This window comes from Artemia sp. Qi Xiang Cuo, chromosome 6, assembly GCF_049724085.1.
Source record: "Artemia sp. Qi Xiang Cuo chromosome 6, ASM4972408v1, whole genome shotgun sequence".
Taxonomy (NCBI): domain Eukaryota; kingdom Metazoa; phylum Arthropoda; class Branchiopoda; order Anostraca; family Artemiidae; genus Artemia; species Artemia sp. Qi Xiang Cuo.
This window is the reverse complement of record NC_142799.1, coordinates 78,252,546-78,275,515: the sequence shown is the minus strand read 5'-3', so window position 1 is coordinate 78,275,515 and position 22,970 is coordinate 78,252,546. Positions and strand designations below refer to the sequence as shown.

Sequence of the window (22,970 nt, the reverse complement as noted above, 5' to 3'; positions counted from 1 at the left end):
TTTTATTTTTAAGAGACTGGTATTGTCGTGGTTTTTAATTGTTTTGGGAAGAAAAACCTGGTCTACGCTTCAATTACTGGAATCATAAAGGAGTCGGGCTTTTACGCTGTGAAGATAGAGGCTACTATTATTATAAACCTACAGACTTTTATTTGGCTCACAGAAAGTGAGCCCACAGACTTTTATTTGGCTCACAGACTTTTATTTGGCTCACAGAAAGTGAGCCCACAGACTTTTATTTGGCTCACAGACTTTTATTTGGCTCACAGAAAGTGAGCCCACACGACTTTTTTTTGGCTCACAGACTTTTATTTGGTTCACAGAAAGCTCATATGAAGAATCACAGAAAGTAATTCTTCATATGAGAATTTTGTATGTGATATTGGTTCAAATAAGCAAATTGAAACACGTGAATTTTATAATATGAATCAGAATAGTATTATTGACTTTACAAAGAGATTTAATAAAAATGAAGTTACAATATATTGTTAAAAATGTGACCCCCACTTTTCATACCAAGATGAATACAAGTTAAATCCTGAAAAGCTGCTGCCACTTATCGCTTCTGATGATTACCTATACGTAGAAAATAAATCTAAAAAGATACAGTGTTTGTGTGCATACAAATTTTATTAATAAGCAAATTTACATACATTTTTTAAGAATTTCACTCTCAGGGCACCAAAATTTGTATTGTAGAGGTAGAAAAGAGTATTTTCAACTAGAATTTCGTTCAATCATGGATTGTCACCATAAATGTTGAGGAATTCACTGTAAGTATGCCCACGACATCGAAAAACAAAATATGATAGTGCATGAAAATCACAACTTTTGGTTGATAAATCTTATACCCACTTCCGATTTTGAATAACAGATTTTCCGCTTTGATCAAGAAAGTTTTTAATGTTAGGCGTGTAGAACGTATACGGTATGCCAAGAGGGTCAAAAAATACAATATTCTTCTTTGTTTGAAAGATGCATAGCCAATACCCCGTCTTTACAGTTGATGGGCTACTGTTAACAATGATAGGGGTACTGTTGACACGTTGAATATGCTCGAGAAAGTCGGATAGTGTGCAATAGGATTTGTACTCGGACATGCACGGATTCAAATTGAATAATTTGATTATTTGATTCGTGTTCATGGTGCCAAGTCTAATAGAACACTGCCATCAGAGGTAATTTCCCAATAGTTTTCAAATTTATTTAGTGAGATTAATGCAATACTCTCCGTCAACGCTTCAGGCAAAGGTACACTCTAAATATGCAGTACCCTTTCGGACATTAGTCATATCTTGAGTACCGGACAAATCCAATACAATGATACCATGAGTTTTCACAAACATTTCTTCGGTTACATTATTTTCAAATAATTGTGAATCTCGATCTAGGGATTGAATTGTCAATTCACATATGGTCCTGTAGGATTTATCGAAGGATAAATTTTAGAGTGGAATTTCATTTACTTGACATACCAGAGCTAAAAGTCCAAACATTTTAAATTTATGGGCAGAATTTGTCCAAGATCCAACAGCGCTAGCACTTTTTACAAAAGCCAAAGCAAATTTTGATGGAATTTCACTATTGATAAATTATGAATCAGTGTAGGTACACGTACCCGTTGTAATATATCGTTGATTCGAGACTTTATGAGGAACAAGCAATTTGATATTATTTCCAGAGGCTCTTAATTTTTTAACTGCCAAGACGACAGAACTCATAACTTGTTTTTTTTCGTACATGAAGTATTATTGAGCTAAAAGACACTGTTACATTGGATGCTGTGGCAACTACTTTTCACAAAATAAATTTGGACTGTGCAAGTTGTAACTTTATATCAATATTAATATTGGGGGGGGTGGCAACCATTGAGGTATGTTAAATATCTCATTATTTATTTTCCCAAAATCTTTCAAGTGTAAACCTTTAGTTGTTGTATCTCTAATTATATTGCTAGTGTCAGTGTCCGTTTTATATCCATATCCAAAGCCCATACCTCTCAAATTCTTATTGGACTTTGGAGTCATCAACATCAATTGTATATAACTGGCATAATTTGAAAGATTGTTGCTCGTGCTCATCAATGATCCATTTATGTAGAAACTTATTTGACTAAATAAATTGTGCAGTACAAAATTTTCATAGGATACCCCCTCGGCTGCACTTGGTTTTTCATTTTTGTTTTTTTTTACAATGACACGCAAATCTATAAAATAATTGAAGTCAAATCTATGAAATAATCTTCACTGAAATAAATTTGAAAATGGACGTTCTGAGAGAGCGGCTGTTGCGCATAAAATTGTTCATAGTAACCACGTGTTACTCAAAGATGAGATTCTTTATGTGGTAGATATGTCATTTCTAGGAAAAGAAAATCTTTTTCGATCTAACAATTTTTACTTTCCTTTTCTGGTTCGATGCTTTACGCTTCCGGGTTGAGTTAAGACTGATGAGTGAAGAGGTCTTTCTTGCCCTTTTTAAACAATTTCCGTTTTGTCGTGGTTTCAATCACTCCCCAAGGAATCGTGCGCTGGACCTGAGATTTTTTGGAACACTTTCTTTAAAATCCTTCCCAGAGCCCCAATCATGTAGTGTAGAGCATGCAAAATCCCCGGCAACCGGTGCAATATATTTTTAGCCAGGGGTAGTGCAGAGGGAAACAACATAGCAAACCAATTGCCGAGACAGTAAACGGACATTAACGAACGACCCCTGTAATAGTCCATCCCATTACCCAATTGTGTTGGTTCAAGAGTAGCAAAATAACAATCAATATCAGCACAAACAAAAGTATTTTTTCTATTAGCCATCTCACTGAATAGGTCGAAAATCACATGTAATCATAGCCAAATCTTTTGTTATTGCTAGAGGATCACCCAATTCACTCCTTAATGTTAACTGACAGAACTCAAAATATGAACTGTTGACTGGAATGTATTGAAGGTGTTTTATATTCTAGTAGTGAATGTGTTCATGACTGGTTTTTCGTTCAGGAATACATAGCAGGGGGACATTGCTATTATCGACTCTCCATCCCTCGACAAAGGATGCATAAAGAAATATACAATTGTCAGATGAGAAGGTGGGTGCAAAGTCTGCATGGATAACAAGCTCCTTACCACTGAAATTTTTACTTTAATAATACGATCTTTAAAACCGAGAACCTTACGTAACTAGCAACGAAGACCACACTGCCTTTCCATAACAAACAACAAAAGTACGAAGAACAATAGGGAAATCTTTTTGCAAGACAGTGGAGATAATTTGAATGAATATTTTGGCCCTATGTCCAAGGGCCGTCCTCAGCAAGACAAAAATATATGAAAGAAAAAAAACTCACAATAACATGCAACCAATAAAACCAAAAATTAAAAATTTTTCAAAGCAGTCCTAGCATCCTTACTTCAGCGAAGTTCAACCAGGACTGATTAAAAGTAAGGTAAAACAAGGCGATTCAGTGAGATGAAAGAAAAATAATTTAAAAACACGTTCTTATTGCTAATCCAGATTTTTTGGCAGCTAACCTCAAAGGTCTTTTTGTGACCGGTTCTGTGTTAATATCTATCGGTTTTTTAAAATAATTTGTAAGATCATTTTTAATTAAATTTGTGTATAGAGCATTTAGTGTATATTCCCCCAAGTCCCTATTTAAGGAAATATTATTATTAATCTTAATTCTGATTTCAATTGATTCTCGGACTACCTGCTTTATGCCTAGGTCATTGCTAATAAGGGCATATTCATCAAAAAGTATATTGTGGCTAAGATTTTCAAAAATATGGCTGCCTAATGCAGAATCAGATGAAACAACGGAAATACTAGAATTTAGAGCTCTGACAATATCATCTTTATGCTGTTGTATGCGCTTTTCTAAATTCTGGTGTGTTCTACCTACATAATATTTGTCACAATCGCATGGTATTTGATAGAACTCTCTTTGGCGAAGCAATGGGGTTTTATCTTTACCAGAATTTTAAAAATCTGTGATTTTAAAATTATTTTTGTATGCTACGTACAAATTGTTTTTTGCAAAAATATTTTTAAGATTTTTAGTGATTTTTGGGAGGCAGGGGAGGTAAATCATGTTTAAGGGCATGTCAGAAATATCACATGGTAAACTATCATTAATTTTACGGGAATGTCTCTTCAGTCTACAATTAATTACACTATTAATAAATAAAATAGGATAACTATTTCCAGAAGGTATGTCCTTGATAAAGTTTAATTCTGCTGTTATGTGGAAATTAGAACAAATGTTTAGGGCCTGATCGATGAGGGATACTACAACTGCTCTTTTAACTTGTGGGGGGTGGTTTTATTTAAAATGTAAATATCAATTATTTTGTGTTGGTTTTCTATAAATAGTAAAATTGAGTTTATCGAAGCTACGAATAACTAACACATCTAGGAATGGGATTTTATTTGCTATTTCGATTTCTAAAGTAAACTGTAAATTTCTATCGTATGTATTAAGGTGATCTAAAAAACCCTTAAGCTCATTTTCCCCATAGTTCCAGAGTGAAATTACATCATTCATGTAACATCCCCAAAAGAAATGTTTTAAAAAATACGAATCTAATGCCCATTTTTCAATATGTTCCACATAAATATTCGCCAGTAACCCGGAGAGGGGCGCGCCCATCGCTAAGCCATTAATTTGCTGGTAAAAAGAATTACGGAATAGGAAATGCATTGAGTACTTGTTACAGAGTTTAACCAAGGTCGTTAAGACTTCACAATCTAGTCCTGCTGCTGAAGCTTCTATTAAGTGATAATTTTCTTTGATTTTATTTTCTAATAACTGTTCAGATACTGTGACATTAATATTTGTATACATTGAAACAATTTCAAAGCTACTTATAATTGTATTTTCTGAGATATTTACATTTTTGAGTTTTTCAACCAAATCTACAGACTTACATATATATGATTTTTGAGAGTAAAGCAAAGGTTTAAAGGCTGTACATAACCATTTCCCAATATTGGATGCGGGGGCTCTCGTACAAGCTACTATGGGCCTTAAAGGAATGCCTTGCTTGTGTAATTTTGGTAGACCATAAAACTTTGGGCAAAAGCTACCGCAGGGGAAAAATTTATTGTATAGCTGTGGAGTAATTTTACCATTTTGTTTTAAACTTTTTAGTTCATTTATAATTTTGTTTGCAAATTGATCAGTATGATTGTGGGTTGTAGTTCTATATGTTGTCTCGTCATTTAGATGAGAATAAATGTTTGTATCATAATCTGTCCGATCCATGACAACTAGAGAATTGCTTTTATCTGCTTTAGTTATAATAATGGATGAATCTTTACGGAGATTAGATAGTATTTTTAGGTCATACAAATTATCTGGTTTTTTATTGGCGGGAGAATTAATCTTTTTTTGATTGTTGTAAAGGGTATCTATAAGACTAGCCCTAACTTCATCCGGGTTGGATATAGATGTATAAAATTTGTGCACAGAGGATTCTAGAGAGGAAATTAAATCTGCTACAGGGACATGTCTTGGAAGAAAAGAGAATTTTGGACCTTTTTCGAGAATTTGAATTTCCTTTGGTTCAAGCGTTCTAGAGGATAGATTAACAACAGCCTGTCCAAGGGTGAATCTTGGAGTGTAAGTAGGGCTATTCCTCAAAAATTCATATCTCAGGTATTCCAATTTCTTAATAAGACGTTCCCTTGATAAGTGGAAATCATGACTAAACAAATTTCTTTCCAATCTAGCAACCTGGCTAAAATCAACAGAGGACAAATTTTCGAATAAAAAATTTTCTAAGGAATTTCTTTCAGAGGAAATAGTATATCTTGATTGTTTTTTGTCTTTAATGATGTGTGTTAATGTTTTTAATTGTAGTGTGCGAGCAAATTTCTCTTTTCCGGGAATTTAAGTGTAATCTGAATCTTAAAGGCTTCGGAATAAGACTTTCAAATTTGCCAGATTCCAAGAATTTTTGTTGGTTAATGATATTAGCGTGTTTTTTTCCTAAATTAATAAAATAAAAGATATCATTGGTCAATTACTCCCCATAAGCGAGACGAAAAAAGCGACGAAGACCACACTGCCTTTCCATAACAAACAACAAATGTACGAAGAACAATAGGGAAATCTTTTTGCAAGACAGTGGAGATAATTTGAATGAATATTTCGGCCCTATGTCCAAGGGCTGTCCTCAGCAAGACAAAAATATATGAAAGAAAAAAGACTCACAATAACATGCAACCAATAAAACCAAAAATTAAAAATTTTTCAAAGCAGTCCTAGCATCCTTACTTCAGCGAAGTTCAACCAGGACTGATAAAAAGTAATGTAAAACAAGGCGATTCAATGAGATGAAAGAAAAATAATTTAAAAACACATTCTTAGTGCTAATCCAGCTTTTTTGGCAGCTAACCTCAAAGGTCTTTTTGTGACCGGTTCTGTGTTAATATCTATCGGTTTTTTTAAATAATTTGTAAGATCATTTTTAATTAAATTTGTGTATAGAGCATTTATTGTATATTCCCCCAAGTCTCTATTTAAGGAAATATTATTATTAATCTTAATTCTGATTTCAATTGATTCTCGGACTACCTGCTTTATGCCTAGGTCATTGCTAATAAGGGCAGATTCATCAAAAAGTATATTGTGGCTAGGATTTTCAAAAATATGGGTGCCTAATGCAGAATCAGATGAAACAACGGAAATACTAGAATTTAGAGCTTTGACTATATAATCTTTATGCTGTTGTATGCGCTTTTCTAAATTCTGGTGTGTTCTACCTACATAATATTTGCCACAATCGCATAGTATTTGATAGACCCCTCTTTGGCGAGTAACTGGGGTTTTTATCTTTACCAGAATTTACAAAATTTATCATTTCAAAATTATTTGTGAATACTACATACAGATTATTTTTTGTGCAAACTTTTTAAGATTTGTAGGGATTTTTGGGATGTAGTAGAGGTTAATTATGCTTAAGGGCTTGTCAGAAATCTCACATGGTAAACTATCATCAATTTTACGGGAATGTCTCTTCAGTATACAATTAATTACACTATTAATAAATAAAATAGGTTACCTATTTCCAGAAAGTATGTCCTTGATAAAGTTTAATTCTGCTGTTATGTGGAAATTAGAACAAATGTTTAGGACCTCATCGATGAGGGATATTACGACAGCTCTTTTAACTTGTGGGGAGTGGTTTGATTTAAAATGCAAATATCTATTATTTTGTGTTGGTTTTCTATAAATAGTAAAATTGAGTATATCGAAGCTACAAATAATTAACACATCTAGGAATCGGATTTTATTTGCGATTTCGATTTCTAAAGTAAACTGTAAGTTTCTACCGTATGTATTAAGGGGATCTAAAAAACCCTTCAGCTCATTTTACCCATAGTTCCAGAGTGAAATTACATCATCCATGTAACGTTTCCAAAAGACATGTTTTAAAAAATACGAATCTAATGCCCAATTTTCAATATGTTCCACATAAATATTCGCCTGTAACCCGGAGAGGGGCGCGCCCATCGCTAAGCCATTAATTGGCTGGTAAAAAGAATTACGGAATTGGAAATGCATTGAGTACTTGTTACAGAGTTTAACCAAGGTCATTAAGACATCACAATCTATTCCTGCTGCTGAAGCTTCTATTAAGTGATAATTTTCTTTAATTTTATTTTCTAATAACTGTTCAGATACTGTGACATTAATATTTGTATATATTGAAACAATGTCAAAGCTACTTATAATTGTATTTTCTGAGATATTTACGTTTTTGAGTTTTTCAACCAAATCTACCGAATCACATATATATGATTTTGAGAGTAAAGTAAAGGTTTAAAGGCTGTACATAACCATTTCCCAATATTGGATGTGGGGGCTTTCGTACAAGCTACTATGGGCCTTAAAGGAATGCCTTGCTTGTGTAATTTTGGTAGACCATAAAACTTTGGGCAAAAGCTACCGCGGGGGAAAAATTTATTGTATAGCTGTGGAGTAATTTTACCATTTTGTTTTAAACTTTTTAGTTCATTTATAATTTTGTTTGCAAATTGATCAGTATGATCGTGGGTTGTAGTTCTATATGTTGTCTCGTCATTTAGATGAGAATAAATTTTTTTATCGTAATCTGTCCTATCCATGACAACTAGAGAATTGCTTTTATCTGCTTTAGTTATAATAATGAATGAATCTTTACGGAGATAAATAAAAAAAACAAGTTTTTTTAACTGAAAGTAAGGAACGACGTTAAAACTTAAAACGAACAGAAATTATTCCGTATATGAAGGGGCTGTCCCCCTCCTCAACGCCTCGCTCTTTACGCTAAAGTTTGACTTTCTCACAACTCAATTTTTTTAAACAATAAAAAAACTTTAGCGTAAAGAGCAAGGCGTTGAGGAGGGGGACAGCCCCCTTCATATACGGAATAATTTCTGTTCGTTTTAAGTTTTAACGTCGTTCCTTACTTTCAGTTAAAAAAACTTGTTTTTTTTATTTAATTAATTATATGGCCCTTGTGTTTCAGTAGCCGTTCTTGAAAAATGGGACAAACAGTAGAAATATAACATAAATAGCAAGGTATTGAAGAGGAGGCAACCCTTCGTATACGGAATAATTTCCGTTCGGCTTGATATACGTATATGAAGGGGTTCCCCCCTGATCTCTTTACGCTAAAATCACAAAGGCCGTCTAATTAGAATAAAAAGATCTTTTGAAAGTACTAAGAAAAACTTTAGCGTAAAGAGCGAGGTTTTGACGATAGGGTGAGCCCCCTAATATATGTAATAATTTCTGTTAGCATAATTTTTTCATTTTCTTCCTTACTTTTAGTTGCAGAAACGTTTTTTTTTTTTTTAATTTAATTTCTGATCGTTTTTTAAACAATGCTGGGAAATCCGGTACCCCCTTCCTGAAAAATTCCCTTCCCCATGCAAAAGTCCACTATTTAAATATCCTCCCATGTAAATCCCCCCCCCAGCCCCCCCCCCCTACCAGAAAAAATCCACCCGGAAAATGTCTGTATCCTTCGCAATAACCTATACTATATGTAAACAATAGGCCCTGCCCCTCCCCCAGCCAATCCCGTTTTATAGAGTTTCGGTTATGAAGGAGGCTGTCCCCTCCACAACTCCTCCCTCTTTTCGCTAAATTTTTTTTATTTTTTAAAAAAATAGATTTGTTAGTAAGTCAAACTTTATCGTAAAGAGCGAGGCGTTGAGGCGGGGACAGCCCCCGTCATATACGGACTAATTTCTGTTCGTTTTAAGTTTTAACGTCGTTCCTTACTTTCAGTTAAAAAAACTTGTTTTTTTTATTTAATTTTTGAACGTTTTCGAATTAATGCAGGTTTTGATTTTGGCTCACCGTACATGAATAATTAAAACAAAATTTGCATATTATATTTGGTTAAATGGCTTTCTCGAAACTTGTTTAATTTTATTTACGAACGTTTTTATTAGTAATAAATATACGTAACTTAGAATTAACTTACGTAACGAACTTCTATATTCATAAATTTTTAACACGTATATTAGGGGTTCGCCCCCTAGTCAATACCCTGCTCTTTAAACTATAGTTCGAATTTTTTTTTCCAGTTCTTTAAAAATGACCTCTTAATCACACTCAGTTGATCAGTTGAAAAACTTGTTTTTTTTTTATTTAAGTCCTGATCTTTCTCTTTAATACTGCTGGGAAATCCGGCGCCCCCTTCATAGAAAGGTCCCTGCCCCCATGAAACCTTCCTTCATGGAACTATCATTCCATCTCTCCCCCGACCCTCTCCGTCCCCCACCTACCAGAAAAATTCTCCTCTGAAAAAGTCTGTATACTTCCCAATAACCAATACTATATGTTAACATTGAGTAAAGTTCATAAGTTTCAGCCCTCCCCCTGGGGACTTTGGGGGATCAAGTCATCCTAAAAGACATTTTTATCATATTTTCGACCATGCTGAACAAAATGGCCATCTCAAAATTTTGATCGGGTGACTTTGGGAAAAAAATGAGCGTGGGAGGGGGCCTAGTTGCCCTCCATTTTTTTTGTTCACTGAAAAAGGGAACTAGAACTTTTAATTTCCGTTCCAATGAGTCCTCCCACGATATTCTAGGACCACTGGTTCGATAAGATCACCCCTGGGAAAAAAAAAAAAAAAAACAAACAAACAAACAAACAAAAAATCACGCATCCGTGATCTTTCTTCTGGCAAAAAATGGAAAATTCCACATTTTTGTAGATAGGAGCTTGAAACCTCTACAGTAGGGTTCTCTGATACGCTGAATATGATGGTGTGATTTTCATTAAGGTTCTATAACTGTTAGGGGGTCTTTCCCCTTTTTTCGAAAATCAGCCAAATTTTCTCAGGCACGTAACTTTTGATGGGTAAGATTAAACTTAATGAAACTTATATATTTGAAATCAGAATTAAAATCTGATTCTTTTGATGTATCTATTGGTATCAAAATCCCGTTTTTTAGAGTTTCGGTTACCATTGAGCCGGGTCGCTCCTTACTTACAGTTCGTTACCACGAACTGTTTGATTAGATAGTATTTTTAGGTCATACAAATTATCTGGTTTTTTATTGGCGGGAGAATTAATCTTTTTTTGATTGTTGTAAAGGGTATCTATAAGACTAGCCCCAACTTCATCCGGGTTGAATATACATGTATAAAATTTGTGCAAAGAGTATTCTAGAGAGGAAATTAAATCTGCTACAGGGACATGTCTTGGAAGAAAAGAGAATTTTGGACCTTTTTCGAGATTTTGAATTTCCTTTGGTTCAAGCGTTCTAGAGGATAGATTAACAACAGCTGGTCCAGGGGTGAATCATGGAGTGTAATTAGGGCTATTCCTCGAAAATTCATATCTCAGGTATTCCAATTTCTTAATAAGACGTTCCCTTGATAAGCGGAAATCACGACTAAACAAATTTCTTTCCAATCTAGCAACCTGGCTAAAATCAACAGAGGACAAATTTTCAAATAAAAAATTTTCTAAGGATTTTCTTTCAGAGGAAATAGTATATCTTTTTTGTTTTTTGTCTTTAATGATGTGTGTTAATGTTTTTAATTGTAGTGTGCGAGTAAATTGCTCTTCTTTCCGGGTATTTAATCTCAGAAAATACAATTATAAGTAGCTTTGACATTGTTTCAATGTATACAAATATTAATGTCACAGTATCTGAACAGTTATTAGAAAATAAAATCAAAGCAAATTATCACTTAATAGAAGCTTCAGCAGCAGGAATAGATGGTGATGTCTTAATGACCTTGGTTAAACTCTGTAACAAGTACTCAATGTATTTCCCAGTCTGTAATTATTTTTACTATCAAATTACTAGCTTAGCGCTAGGAACAACTCTCTCCAGGTTACAGACAAATATTTATGTGGAATACATTGAATATTGGGCATTAGACTCGTATTTTTTAAAATACATCGTGTATAAAGGCTACACGGAAGATGCAATTCCGCTCTGGAACTATGGAGGAAATAAACTGAAGGATTTTTTATATCCCCTTATTACATATGAAAGAAATCTATAGTTTACTTTAGAAATTGAGATCGCAAATAAAAATCCCATTGCTATATGTTTTAATTACTCGTAGCTTCGATAAAATCAATTTTACTATTCATAGAAAACCAGCACAAAATAATAGATATTTGCATTTTAAATCAAACTACCCCCCACGAGTTAAAAGAGCTGTCGTAATATCCCTCGTCGATCGTGCCCTAAACTTTTGTTCTGATTTCCACATCACAGCAGAACTAAACTTTATCAAGGACATACTTTTTGGAAATGGGTATACTATTTTATTTATTAATACTGTAATTAATTGTAGACTGAAGAGACATTCCCGTAAAATTAATGATAGTTTACCATGTGATATTTCTGACATGCCCTTAAACATAATTTACCTCCCCTACATCCCAAAAATCACTACAAATCTTAAAAAAGTTTGCACAAAAAATAATCTGTAAGTAGTATTCACAAATAATTTTAGAATCACAAATTTTCTAAATTCTGGTAAAGATAAAACCCCAGTTCCTCGCCAAAGAGGGGTCTATCAAATACCATGCGATTGTGGCAAATATTATGTAGGTAGAACACACCAGAATTTAGAAAAGCGAATAAAACAGCATAAAGATGATATAGTCAGAGCTCTAAATTCTAGTATTTCCGCTGTTTCATCTGATTCTGCATTAGGCGGCCATATTTTTGAAAATCCTAGCCACAATATACTTTATGATGAATCTGCCCTTATTAGCAATGACCTAGGCATAAAGCAGGTAGTCCGAGAATCAATTGAAATCAGAATTAAGATTAATAATAATATTTCCTTAAATAGGGACTTGGGGGAATATACACCAAATGCTCTATACACAAATTTAATTAAAAATGATCTTACAAATTATTTTAAAAAACCGATAGATATTAACACAGAACCGGTCACAAAAAGACCTTTGAGGTTAGCAGCCAAAAAAGCTGGATTAGCAATAAGAACGTGTTTTTAAATTATTTTTCGTTCATCTCATTGAATCGCCTTGTTTTACCTTACTTTTAATCAGTCCTGGTTGAACTTCGCTGAAGTAAGGATGCTAGGACTGCTTTGAAAATTTTTTTATTTTTGGTTTTATTGGTTGCATGTTGCTGTGAGTGTTTTTTCTTTCATATATTTTTGTCTTGCTGAGGACAGCCCTTGGACATAGGGCCGAAATATTCATTCAAATTATCTCCACTGTCTTGCAAAAAGAATTCCCTATTGTTCTTTGTACTTTTGTTGTTTGTTATGGAAAGGCAGTGTGGTCTTCGTAGCTATTTTCGTCTCGCTTATTGGGAGCAATTGACCAATGATATCTTTTATTTTATTAATTTAGGAAAAAAACACGCTAATATCATTAACCACCAAAAATTCTTGGAATCTTGCAAAATTGAAAATCTTATTCCCAAGTCTCTAAGATTCAGCTTACACTTAAATACCCGGAAAGAAGAGCAATTTGCTCGCACACTACAATTAAAAACATCAACACACATCATTAAAGACAAAAAACAAAAAAGATATGCTATTTCCTCTGAAAGAAAATTCTTAGAAAATTTTTTGTTTGAAATTTGTCCTCTGTTGATTTTAGCCAAGTAGCTAGATTGGAAAGAAATTTGCTTAATCATGATTTCCGCTTATTAAGGGAATGCCTTATTAAAAAATTGGAAAACCTGCGATATGAATTTTCAATGAATAGCCCTACTTATACTCCAACATTCACTCCTGGACTGGCTGTTGTTAATCTATCCTCTAGAACGCTTGAACCAAAGGAAATTCAAATTCTCGAAAAAGGTCCAAAATTCTCTTTTCTTCCAAGACATGTCCCTGTAGCAGATTTAATTTCCTCTCTAGAATACTCTGTGCACAAATTTTATACATCTATATCCAACCCGGATGAAGTTAGGGCTAGTCTTATAGATACCATTTACAATAATCAAAAATAGATTAATTCTCCCGCCAATAAAAAACCAGATAATTTGTATGACCTAAAAATACTATCTAATCTCCGCAAAGATTCATCCATTATTATAAATAAAGCAGATAAAAGCAATTCTCTGGTTGTCATGGATAGGAAAGATTATGATACAAAAATTTATTCTCATCTAAATGACGAGACAACATATAGGACTACAACCCACGATCATACTGATCAATTTGCAAACAAAATTATAAATGAACTAAAAAGTTTAAAACAAAATGGTAAAATTACTCCACAACTATACAATAAATTTTTCCCCCGCGGTAGCTGTTGCCCAAAGTTTTATGGTCTACCAAAATTACACAAGCAAGGTATTCCTTTAAGGCCCATAGTAGCTTGTACGAAAGCCCCCACATCCAATATTGGGAAATGGTTATGTACAGCCTTTAAACCTTTGCTTTACTCTCAAAAATCATATATATGTGATTCGGTAGATTTGGTTGAAAAACTTAAAAACGTAAATATCGCAGAAAATACAATTATAAGTAGCTTTGACAATGTTTCAATGTATACAAATATTAATGTCACAGTGTCTGAACAGTTATTAGAAAATAAAATCAAAGAAAATTATCACTTAATAGAAGCTTCAGCAGCAGGAATAGATTGTGATGTCTTAACGACCTTGGTTAAACTCTGTAGCAAGTACTCATTTTATTTACAGGTCCGAAGTTATTTTGATTAGCAAATGAATGGCTTAGCGATAGGAACAACACTCTCCAGGTTACAGACAAATATTTATGTGGAGTATATTGACAATTGGACCTTCGATTCGTATTTTTTAAAATACATCTTTTGGGAAGGTTATATGAATGATGTAATTCCGCTCTGGAACTATGGGGGAAATGAGCTTAAGGGTTTTTTAGATCCCCTTAATACATATAAAATAAATTCGCAGTTTTACTTGAAATCGTAATAACAAATAAAATCCCATTCCTAGATGTGTTAGTTATTCGTAGCTTCGATAAACTCAATTTTACTATTTATAGAAAAACAACACAAAATAATAGATATTTGCATTTTAAATCAAACCACCCCCCACAAGTTAAGAGAGCAGTCGTAATATCCCTCGTCGATCGGGCCCTAAACATTTGTTCTGATTCCCACATAACAGCAGAATTAAACTTTATCAAGGACATACTTTTTGGAAATGGGTATCCTATTTTATTTATTAATAGTGTAATTAATTGTAGACTGAAGAGACATTCCCGTAAAATTAATGATAGTTTACCATGTGATATTTCTGACATGCCCTTAAACATAATTTACCTCCCCTACATCCCAAAAATCACTACAAATCTTAAAAAAGTTTGCACAAAAAATAATCTGTATGTAGTATTCACAAATAATTTTAGAATCATAAATTTTCTAAATTCTGGTAAAGATAAAACCTCAGTTACTCGCCAAAGAGGGGTCTATCAAATACCATGTGATTGTGGCAAATATTATGTAGGTAGAACACACCAGAATTTAGAAAAGCGCATACAACAGCATAAAGATGATATAGTCCAAGCTCTAAATTCTAGTATTTCTGTTGTTTCATCTGATTCTGCATTAGGCAGCCATATTTTTGAAAATCCTAGGCACAATATAATTTTTAATGAATCCACTATTATTATCAATAAGCTAAGCATAAAACAAGTAGTCCGAGACTGAATTGAAATCAGACTTAGGATTAATTATAATATTTCCTTAAATAGGAACTTGGGAGAATATACACTAAATGCTCTATACACAAATTTAATTAAAAATTATCTTACAAATTATTTTAAAAAACCGATAGATATTAGCACAGAACCGGTCACAAAAAGACCTTTGAGGTTAGCAGCCAAAAAAGCTGGATTAGCAATAAGAACGTGTTTTTAAATTATTTTTCGTTCATCTCATTGAATCACCTTATTTTACCTTACTTTTTATCAGTCCTGGTTGAACTTCACTGAAGTAAGTATGCTAGGACTGCTTTGAAAATTTTTTAGTTTTTTGGTTTTATTGGTTGCATATTGTTGTGAGTCTTTTTTCTTTTACATATTTTTGTCTTGCTGAGGACGGCCCTTGGACATAGGGCCGAAATATTTATTCAAATTATCTCCACTGTCTTGCAAAAAGATTTCCCTATTGTTCTTCATGCTTTTGTTGTTTGTTACGTAACTCCTCATTCGGGAAATTTGTTTATTCTCAAACGAATTGGTAATGTAAGTTCCCCTCTGTTCTGCTGAGTAGTTGAACATGAAGCCGCACTTTTTTCGACATACGATGCTTTTGTTGATAACTAGACACAAATCGCTCATATTGCTGTATTCCCCATAGGGTATAATTGCAAAGGAGTTATCACCAGAGTCAAAATTTTCCAAAATACCCTCGTCAGAAAATTTAAAGGGTCTTACTTTAATAACATATCTAAGATCCTTTCTTAGGATATAATATATATTTCTAAGAATACAATCACCAAGACCAACTTCATACTTACCCTCAATTTAAATGGATGGGGAGAGTTTTTTCCAAAATTGCTCGCTTTATTCAAATCGTCATAGAAGAGGTCAGAGACATTGGACATGAATGTCACATAAAAATAATTTTACACAATGAAAGTCTTCAGCGGCAATCAAAGAATCAAAATCAGAGTTGCATCCTAGCCAGCAAATAAGCAACTGTCCCTCACCCTTGCAAATTTGACTCTTTAATACCTTTTCAACTTGATACATTCCATTATTTCCAACTCTTTGCAATTCATAATCATAAAAACCGCCAAGAATTTCGTCATCTTTTATATCACGAAGACGATACGTTACAGGTTTAGTGTCTAAGACTTTTGACACTTTAAAAAGTTCAGTGGACCACAAGTAATTTTCCTTTTCAAAAACTATTTCTTATTCGATTGATTCGAGCAGTATCATTAACATTAAATTTTTTCATCCCAACCTTTTAATTGGGATATTATTTAAGAAAAATGTGTGCTGTTAATTTGTTGAGCTTTAAGAGGACTAACGTTGGAAAAGGATCGATGAGGACGTTGCTTATAAATCAACATGATTTTTATCTAAATCAAGAATAAAAATAGTAATATTTTGTAATTTACAATAGCTTGAAATTAAAGGTCGAATGGTTCCTATCAAACGTGCCGCCTTTATTGTACAATGACTATGATAGAGCACTGTAGTATATTTCAATAAAAACTTTTTTATATCTGGATTAATAAATTCACTCCCCTGATTTGTTTCAGTTTTTCTATAGTAATCTTGTTCAAAGATAGATTCAAGAGCTCTAGCAACTTCATCGCCTCTCTTTGAACGTAATGGAACTGTATATAAATAGCGACTAAAAACACTTATTGCAAGAAAATATACTTGTACGGTCTATTATGACGTCTTTGAATCTCGTCTAGAGTAAGAATATCTGCTCGTAATACATGCAAGGGGAAATAAGCTTTAGTTATTTGACAAAGATTACCACGAACTGAATAATTTCAATGAAGAGTTTAGATAGGTTCCTTCTGTAAAAACTCTTTTGCTAGCTTCTTTTCAACTCCAGTAACTTTAGAAAGTGTGGTGGGATAACCTACAACTTCCCACTTCTCCAATACTTGCATAAAACCGTTTCAAAACTTGATCCATTTTGATCGTAAGCGTGGTGTGAAGCAACCCGCTACCCTTTTGCATACTAATTGAGGTGGAAAGACATTTTAGTATAATACTCTTTAAATCATCGTTCCCACTTGGCGTGCTATCTTTTGATATTTATTGTGATATTTCTCCAAATTCTCTTAACCATTTTCAAACATATTTATGCCCGATAAAATTATTTGAAAAATTTGACGACTGTAAAATTTTTTATAAATGACTATTTAAGCATTCAAGTCCTTTATAATTTGAAATCAAATCTGATAACAAATCAATTAAATTATAGGGCTTGCCCTGGATTATAAATTCATTCTTTTCTCGTCAATTTGTTTATTTTCAGCGAAATAAGTCAAGAGTATTTTAATTTGCTGACGATATGATTAAGATAATAAGTATGCAACACTTGTTAAACCTTAAGATAAATCTTCTTCTTGTTCGGTGTTTTCAAAGTTTCAGAACTTTCAGAGGTTAGAGGTTGATCAATGACATTTACTTTGAGTGGTCTTTCATGGTAAGGGTTAGGTTTGTCGACACGTGGAAGGGCATTTTGAAGCAACATTAATTTTTGATCATCAGCAATTGTTTCATTGTTAATAAATGTATCAAGATTATCTTCAAAGTACTCTTTTTGGGAAAGAGCGAGTTCAATTGGTGTCAATCTATAGGGTTTAGCCATTTCTAGAGAATAGTGTTTACAATTCCTGCGATTATCGGCAGTAACAATGAAAAGAAACTCCCACCTTTTGGAACAAGTCGTTTTCTTTTAAAATCCTTTCCTTTCCTTCTGCAAGCTAGGGCACGTACAAGGGAACGATGTTGCTTTGTCCGATGTCTTACCCCTTCTGACAGTTGAACATTACCTTCGGTTAAATTTAAACAAAGTTCAAGCAGAAGATTAATGAATTCATTGTCAACACCATGTTTGAATATAGCTTTCCTAAGCCGTTGTTTTGAATTACATAGGACAAAAAGTAAATTTCTGTTTTCATATAGCTTCTTCAGCGTCATGATGGTGACTTGTGACCTTTTTTTACTATTATTGGGTAGATAGTACAGTAATTTCATTATCAAAAATATCCATGACTACACGTAACTCTTCGGGCGCTTTTTTTTTATTAAGATCCAGTAAATATAACCATAGGGTTTATTAGTAGCTTGATTGTACGCTTAGAGAAAAAATTTCGATTGGCCACGATGTATTTGTTTGTTTAGATTTATAAGAGAACTTGATTCGTCAACAACCCTATAGATGATATAGTAAGTACAATTTAAAGTAAGCGCTCTCATACCTTTAATCTGATGAAAAAGATTATGGAGAAAAACAGTTACGGAAAATTTTTCATGATGTTTCCGGACCCTGAATAATTGTAACATCTCCTGAGACCATTCTTCAATAGATTCAGCTAAATCATCAATAATCAACCCCGAGTTTGGCGCAATAAAATTAAACAAATCAAGTCCTTGTATGAATTTTATGTCTGATGCAATACTTTTTATTTTTTCATAAGACCCTTGCCATATACTATAGTGAAACTAGATATTTTACAGATTCTCTAAGAATATTTTATCACGATTTTCAATTATTTTTGTTAATAGTGTTATTTTTCCAGACATTAATGGTCCACAAAGAAATGATCTGAATGGTGTTTTAAATTGAAACATACTCCTCAGATCTCAAAATACAACTAACGAAACGTAACCTCAATCTGTTGAACAAATATGCCTACTCGAAGAACTTGAATATACTTTTTTTAACATATATATATATATATATATATATATATATATATATATATATATATATATATATATATATATATATATATATATATATATATATATATATATATATATATATATATATATATATATATATATATATATGTATAAACATAAATATAATTTACACTAATATACACGCTATATGTCTACTAATGGGGGGGAAATGCTTGACTCTTGATCTAACTGTTGAAGAACTCCTAACATAGAAGTGTAGCCCTAATATCGATAGTCAACTCCTTACCAAGTTCCTTTAACGTTACATGGAGATTAGATTCCTTATGGGAGCGATGCTCGAGACACAGGGAACTAGTTACCTACAACAAATCGAGATACTGACATACATAGAAGAAAAACACAATTAAGAAAGTAATAGGTATATTGTGACTTACATTGGTATAGACAACAGTATACGAATACAAGAAAAGAATTATATATAACTTCAAATCTCTTCTGAAATGCTCTGATTCAATCGTACAGACAGAAACGGATCCTGAAAGATATATCACTGATTTAGCTTCTGATCACTAAAAAACTAATTCAAGATTGGACCAACTCCTTTTGGGGCATCCCCCATACCCTTATTATGTTGTCAAATACTATTATTGTGTTGTCTGACAGTCCAATAGTTTTATCGCAATTTTTAATCATTCAAATCTCACATTCTTAAAAGGACTCAATACTTTGTTTAAAACAATGCTCTGCAATTTTGTCAAGTACTTTTTGCGAATATTCAAATCCCTCTGATTTCAGATATTAAAGGAACGCACATATTTTGTATTGCCAAATCAAGTAGTATTTTCCGCTCTTGAAATCTGTCAAGAAAATTTGGAAATGTTAAAATCTCTTTTGTTCAAAGGGACAAAGAAATGTAAAGCTATACACAGTAGGACTTTTCTTTTTGCTTAAAACTCATCAGGCTGGTATGCAAATATTAATTATTTCTTTTATTTGGTGTTTTAAAAGGGGTATATCACAAGGCTAAATTTTAAGTTTCTCTTTTCGTTAGAAATTAGAAAGAAGTTTAAAATGGGACATAAGATAAACGATAGAATATTCCATGAAATATTTGGGGGATATTTTTATCAGCATAGCTGTTCCTTTTCTGTTAAAACTGAAGGGAAGTTATCTTTATGAAAGGAAAGTTTCTTTTATTTAAGAGGAGGAAGGTTTAAGTTATTTTGTTTTCTTCTCACGGTACGTATTGCCCTTCCCGTTATTTAATGACGACCCCATAATTAGATCTGATCGCCCTTGGGTTTTAAAATATTTCGAATTTAATTTACACTTTGTCTTGTACAACCTTTATCGACACTGTAATAATAATTTTTTTAAGCACTACTGACTATTCTTTTGATTTTATCCTGGTATCACATTTCTTATAATACTTTTTATTCTAGGTTTCGTCCACCGGACTAAGATTTTTCTTTGGTTACAGTCTAGCTACTACACTAATTTTTAATTTTTTTTTCATTTCTACTTATAACACTGATAACTCCTACATTTCCCATAATAATGTTTTATGTGGTTGGGACTATACTACTACTACTTTAAGACTTCTTATAATATGATAATAACCATATTTTATCGAAAATTCACTATTTACAAGCATTTGAATTACATTTCTATCTTACGCTAACTTTGGGGATAATTATGCCTTCTACCTATGCTAAATTAATGGAATAATGCAACGATTCTATACATAGCTCCGCCTAAGAAAATAGCAACACACAAATATATGAACGATTTAACACATACAATACTGTGTTTACCATTTTCACTGGTAATAGTACTAAAATAATTTCACTGGTTATGTTCCTCATTGAACACTATTGATAAGTTATCAAAATTACTAATGGATACATGCAAATTCACATCTATTTCACCATTTTTACGTGTCTCTTTTCGTGCCCACTTATTCTGACGTTTGATTATTGTCCTTCACTCGTTTTGTGTTTGATGGGTAAATGTTAAAACACTTACAGTATAAGTTCTGCACAAAATTGTTCGAACGTGGCTGTGTTCATCCGGGAGGATGGGCAGGTTTTTAATTTATGAAAAGGGAATTGATACTTCCATTTATAGTTTCATTAAAATTTGATCTCAGAGTTCATTTCTCCATGCTATCTTTGGATAGTTCATAAGGTATGTTATCGTTTAGGTGTTAATAACTGGGATTGCATTGTTAATGGATGGGTCGGGTTTCCTTTCAGCACTTCATTTTTGGGAGATTTTAAAGCACTTAGAGATTGTGTTTCTCGTATAAAAATGTTCGTGCGTGGCTTGCCTCATTATGGAAAATGGGTTGATTTCTTAACTAATCATAGGGAAATCAACATCTATGGGTTGAAACTAAATCTTTGTTTTTCCTTCAACATATTGTCTTTAACTTATGGTTGACGTATATTGCCATTCTTGGGTTAGTCACTGGGGTTACTTTTGGTTTCCATGATTTAAAAGTTGGTTTTCAGGCTCATTCTTCAGAAACTATCTTGTAATATTTACGGGATAGTAGAGGTAGGGGCTTTTCGATCAATGTTTCTTTGGGATTCAACTCACAATTCTATGACATATAGATTGATGGGGTTCACCAAATATCATAACCATGCAGTTATATGATATATCGATCCAAAGGGTTTATCAAGCATGATATTGATGCATTTACATCTTATGTTGGTTGATGGGGGTTCTCAGGATTTTTATTTTATACAATTCTGTAATATGCTGGTTACTGATATTCATTAGGTAGTGCTACCTGATTCATAATATGGTATGTGATAGGTTGTGGTAATAGTAATTATCGTCCTAGCACCGTTGCCTGGGATTTATTGCGAGTACTCTTCGTTGGTTGACCAATGATGAAGATAGATGCTACTAGATTGTATCTGTACTATATTATGCATTTGTAATTATTGATTTCCATTAGGTCATTCCAATTCTTGGAATACAAATAACTAGGCAGAATCACATTTTCTTCATAACGAGTAAGTTATAATGCATAAAGGTGATAATAAACAATACGAATTGTCACACTTAACGGTGGTTATTATGCTACAGACAACATCAAACAATTACACTGATATTATTACGCATATGTTGAGGGGTTAATATAATGTTGATTTCGAAATTCGAACGTTATTACTACGCTTGTTTCAAATGCGTATAATTTCCACGGGAAAATTAACAGTGATTAAGAAAATGACGATATTAACAGATTAATATACCTTTAACTTTAAGTAAGGTCTCATATTATACACTTTAGCATACTTTATTGCACACATTTTATTTTTAATGTTCTTCAACGCTCATTTAATTCTACATGAGATTTAAAACAAACGTTTAAACAAGAGTTAGACTACATCATTAAATATGAGGTCTTATTTGACTATGTATTTTCATGCCTTCATTGTTCACGCACTTCCGTGCTGTTTAAGAAACGCATATTGCAGCGTCGTAGCCCTACGGTTTTACGTAAAAGATAGTTAGCGTAGGGAACTGGGCATATCATTAGCGAGTGAGGACCTCTATACCCACTCGTTTCCTAATGACCTCCCTTTTTCTTGGCTTAGACGTTTTCAAGGCGTTCCAGGCTTAACTTCGACATTTCAGTCGTCTCTATGTGGTCTTCCTTTGGGGTTTTACCTTCGCGGTCTCAAAATCCTTCCATAGTTCAAGGTTAGCAGGGTTCTCATAGTCAAGGAAATCGTAAACACGAAATATACGGTCAGTAGTATATTCCACCAGAAGTTTGTTGAGCATAATCCATATCTACTCTTCACGTACGTTAATCTTTGGTCCTCATTGGTAAATAGGGGGATCTGGGAATCCAATCCTTCTCTTAATTTTGTAAGCGGTATTGTTCCATTACTCTTTTCTATTTGAGACCATATTGAGGTTTTCAGTTCCTCATTATCTATATTGGGAATAGTGTACCATAAGTTTATTGCCTTAAAATTGGTCATTTTAGGACTTAATATATTTGTGCTTGGAGTTACTAAAGGTATTTGTACTGTTGTTTCTTTAGTTACTAGTCGACATCCCTGTTTTATGGTTATTGTTCCTACGTATTGTAAAAGTAATT

At 33.1% G+C, this 22,970-nt stretch overlaps 1 protein-coding gene across 1 annotated transcript in view; it reads right to left on the bottom strand.

The window, feature by feature from the left end:
- The window catches only part of LOC148951624 (uncharacterized), a 35,678-nt gene extending 13,030 nt beyond the window's left edge, over positions 1 to 22,648 (bottom strand). The window contains exons 1-4 of the mRNA XM_089091169.1: positions 22,532 to 22,648; positions 19,134 to 19,206; positions 16,178 to 16,308; positions 4,639 to 5,662 (exon numbers count right to left, since the gene is read on the bottom strand). Coding sequence (XP_088947295.1) covers positions 4,639 to 5,662; positions 16,178 to 16,308; positions 19,134 to 19,206; positions 22,532 to 22,648 — 1,345 coding nt within the window. The remainder of the gene's footprint in view (positions 1 to 4,638; positions 5,663 to 16,177; positions 16,309 to 19,133; positions 19,207 to 22,531) is intronic.
- Positions 22,649 to 22,970: the final 322 nt, after the last annotated feature.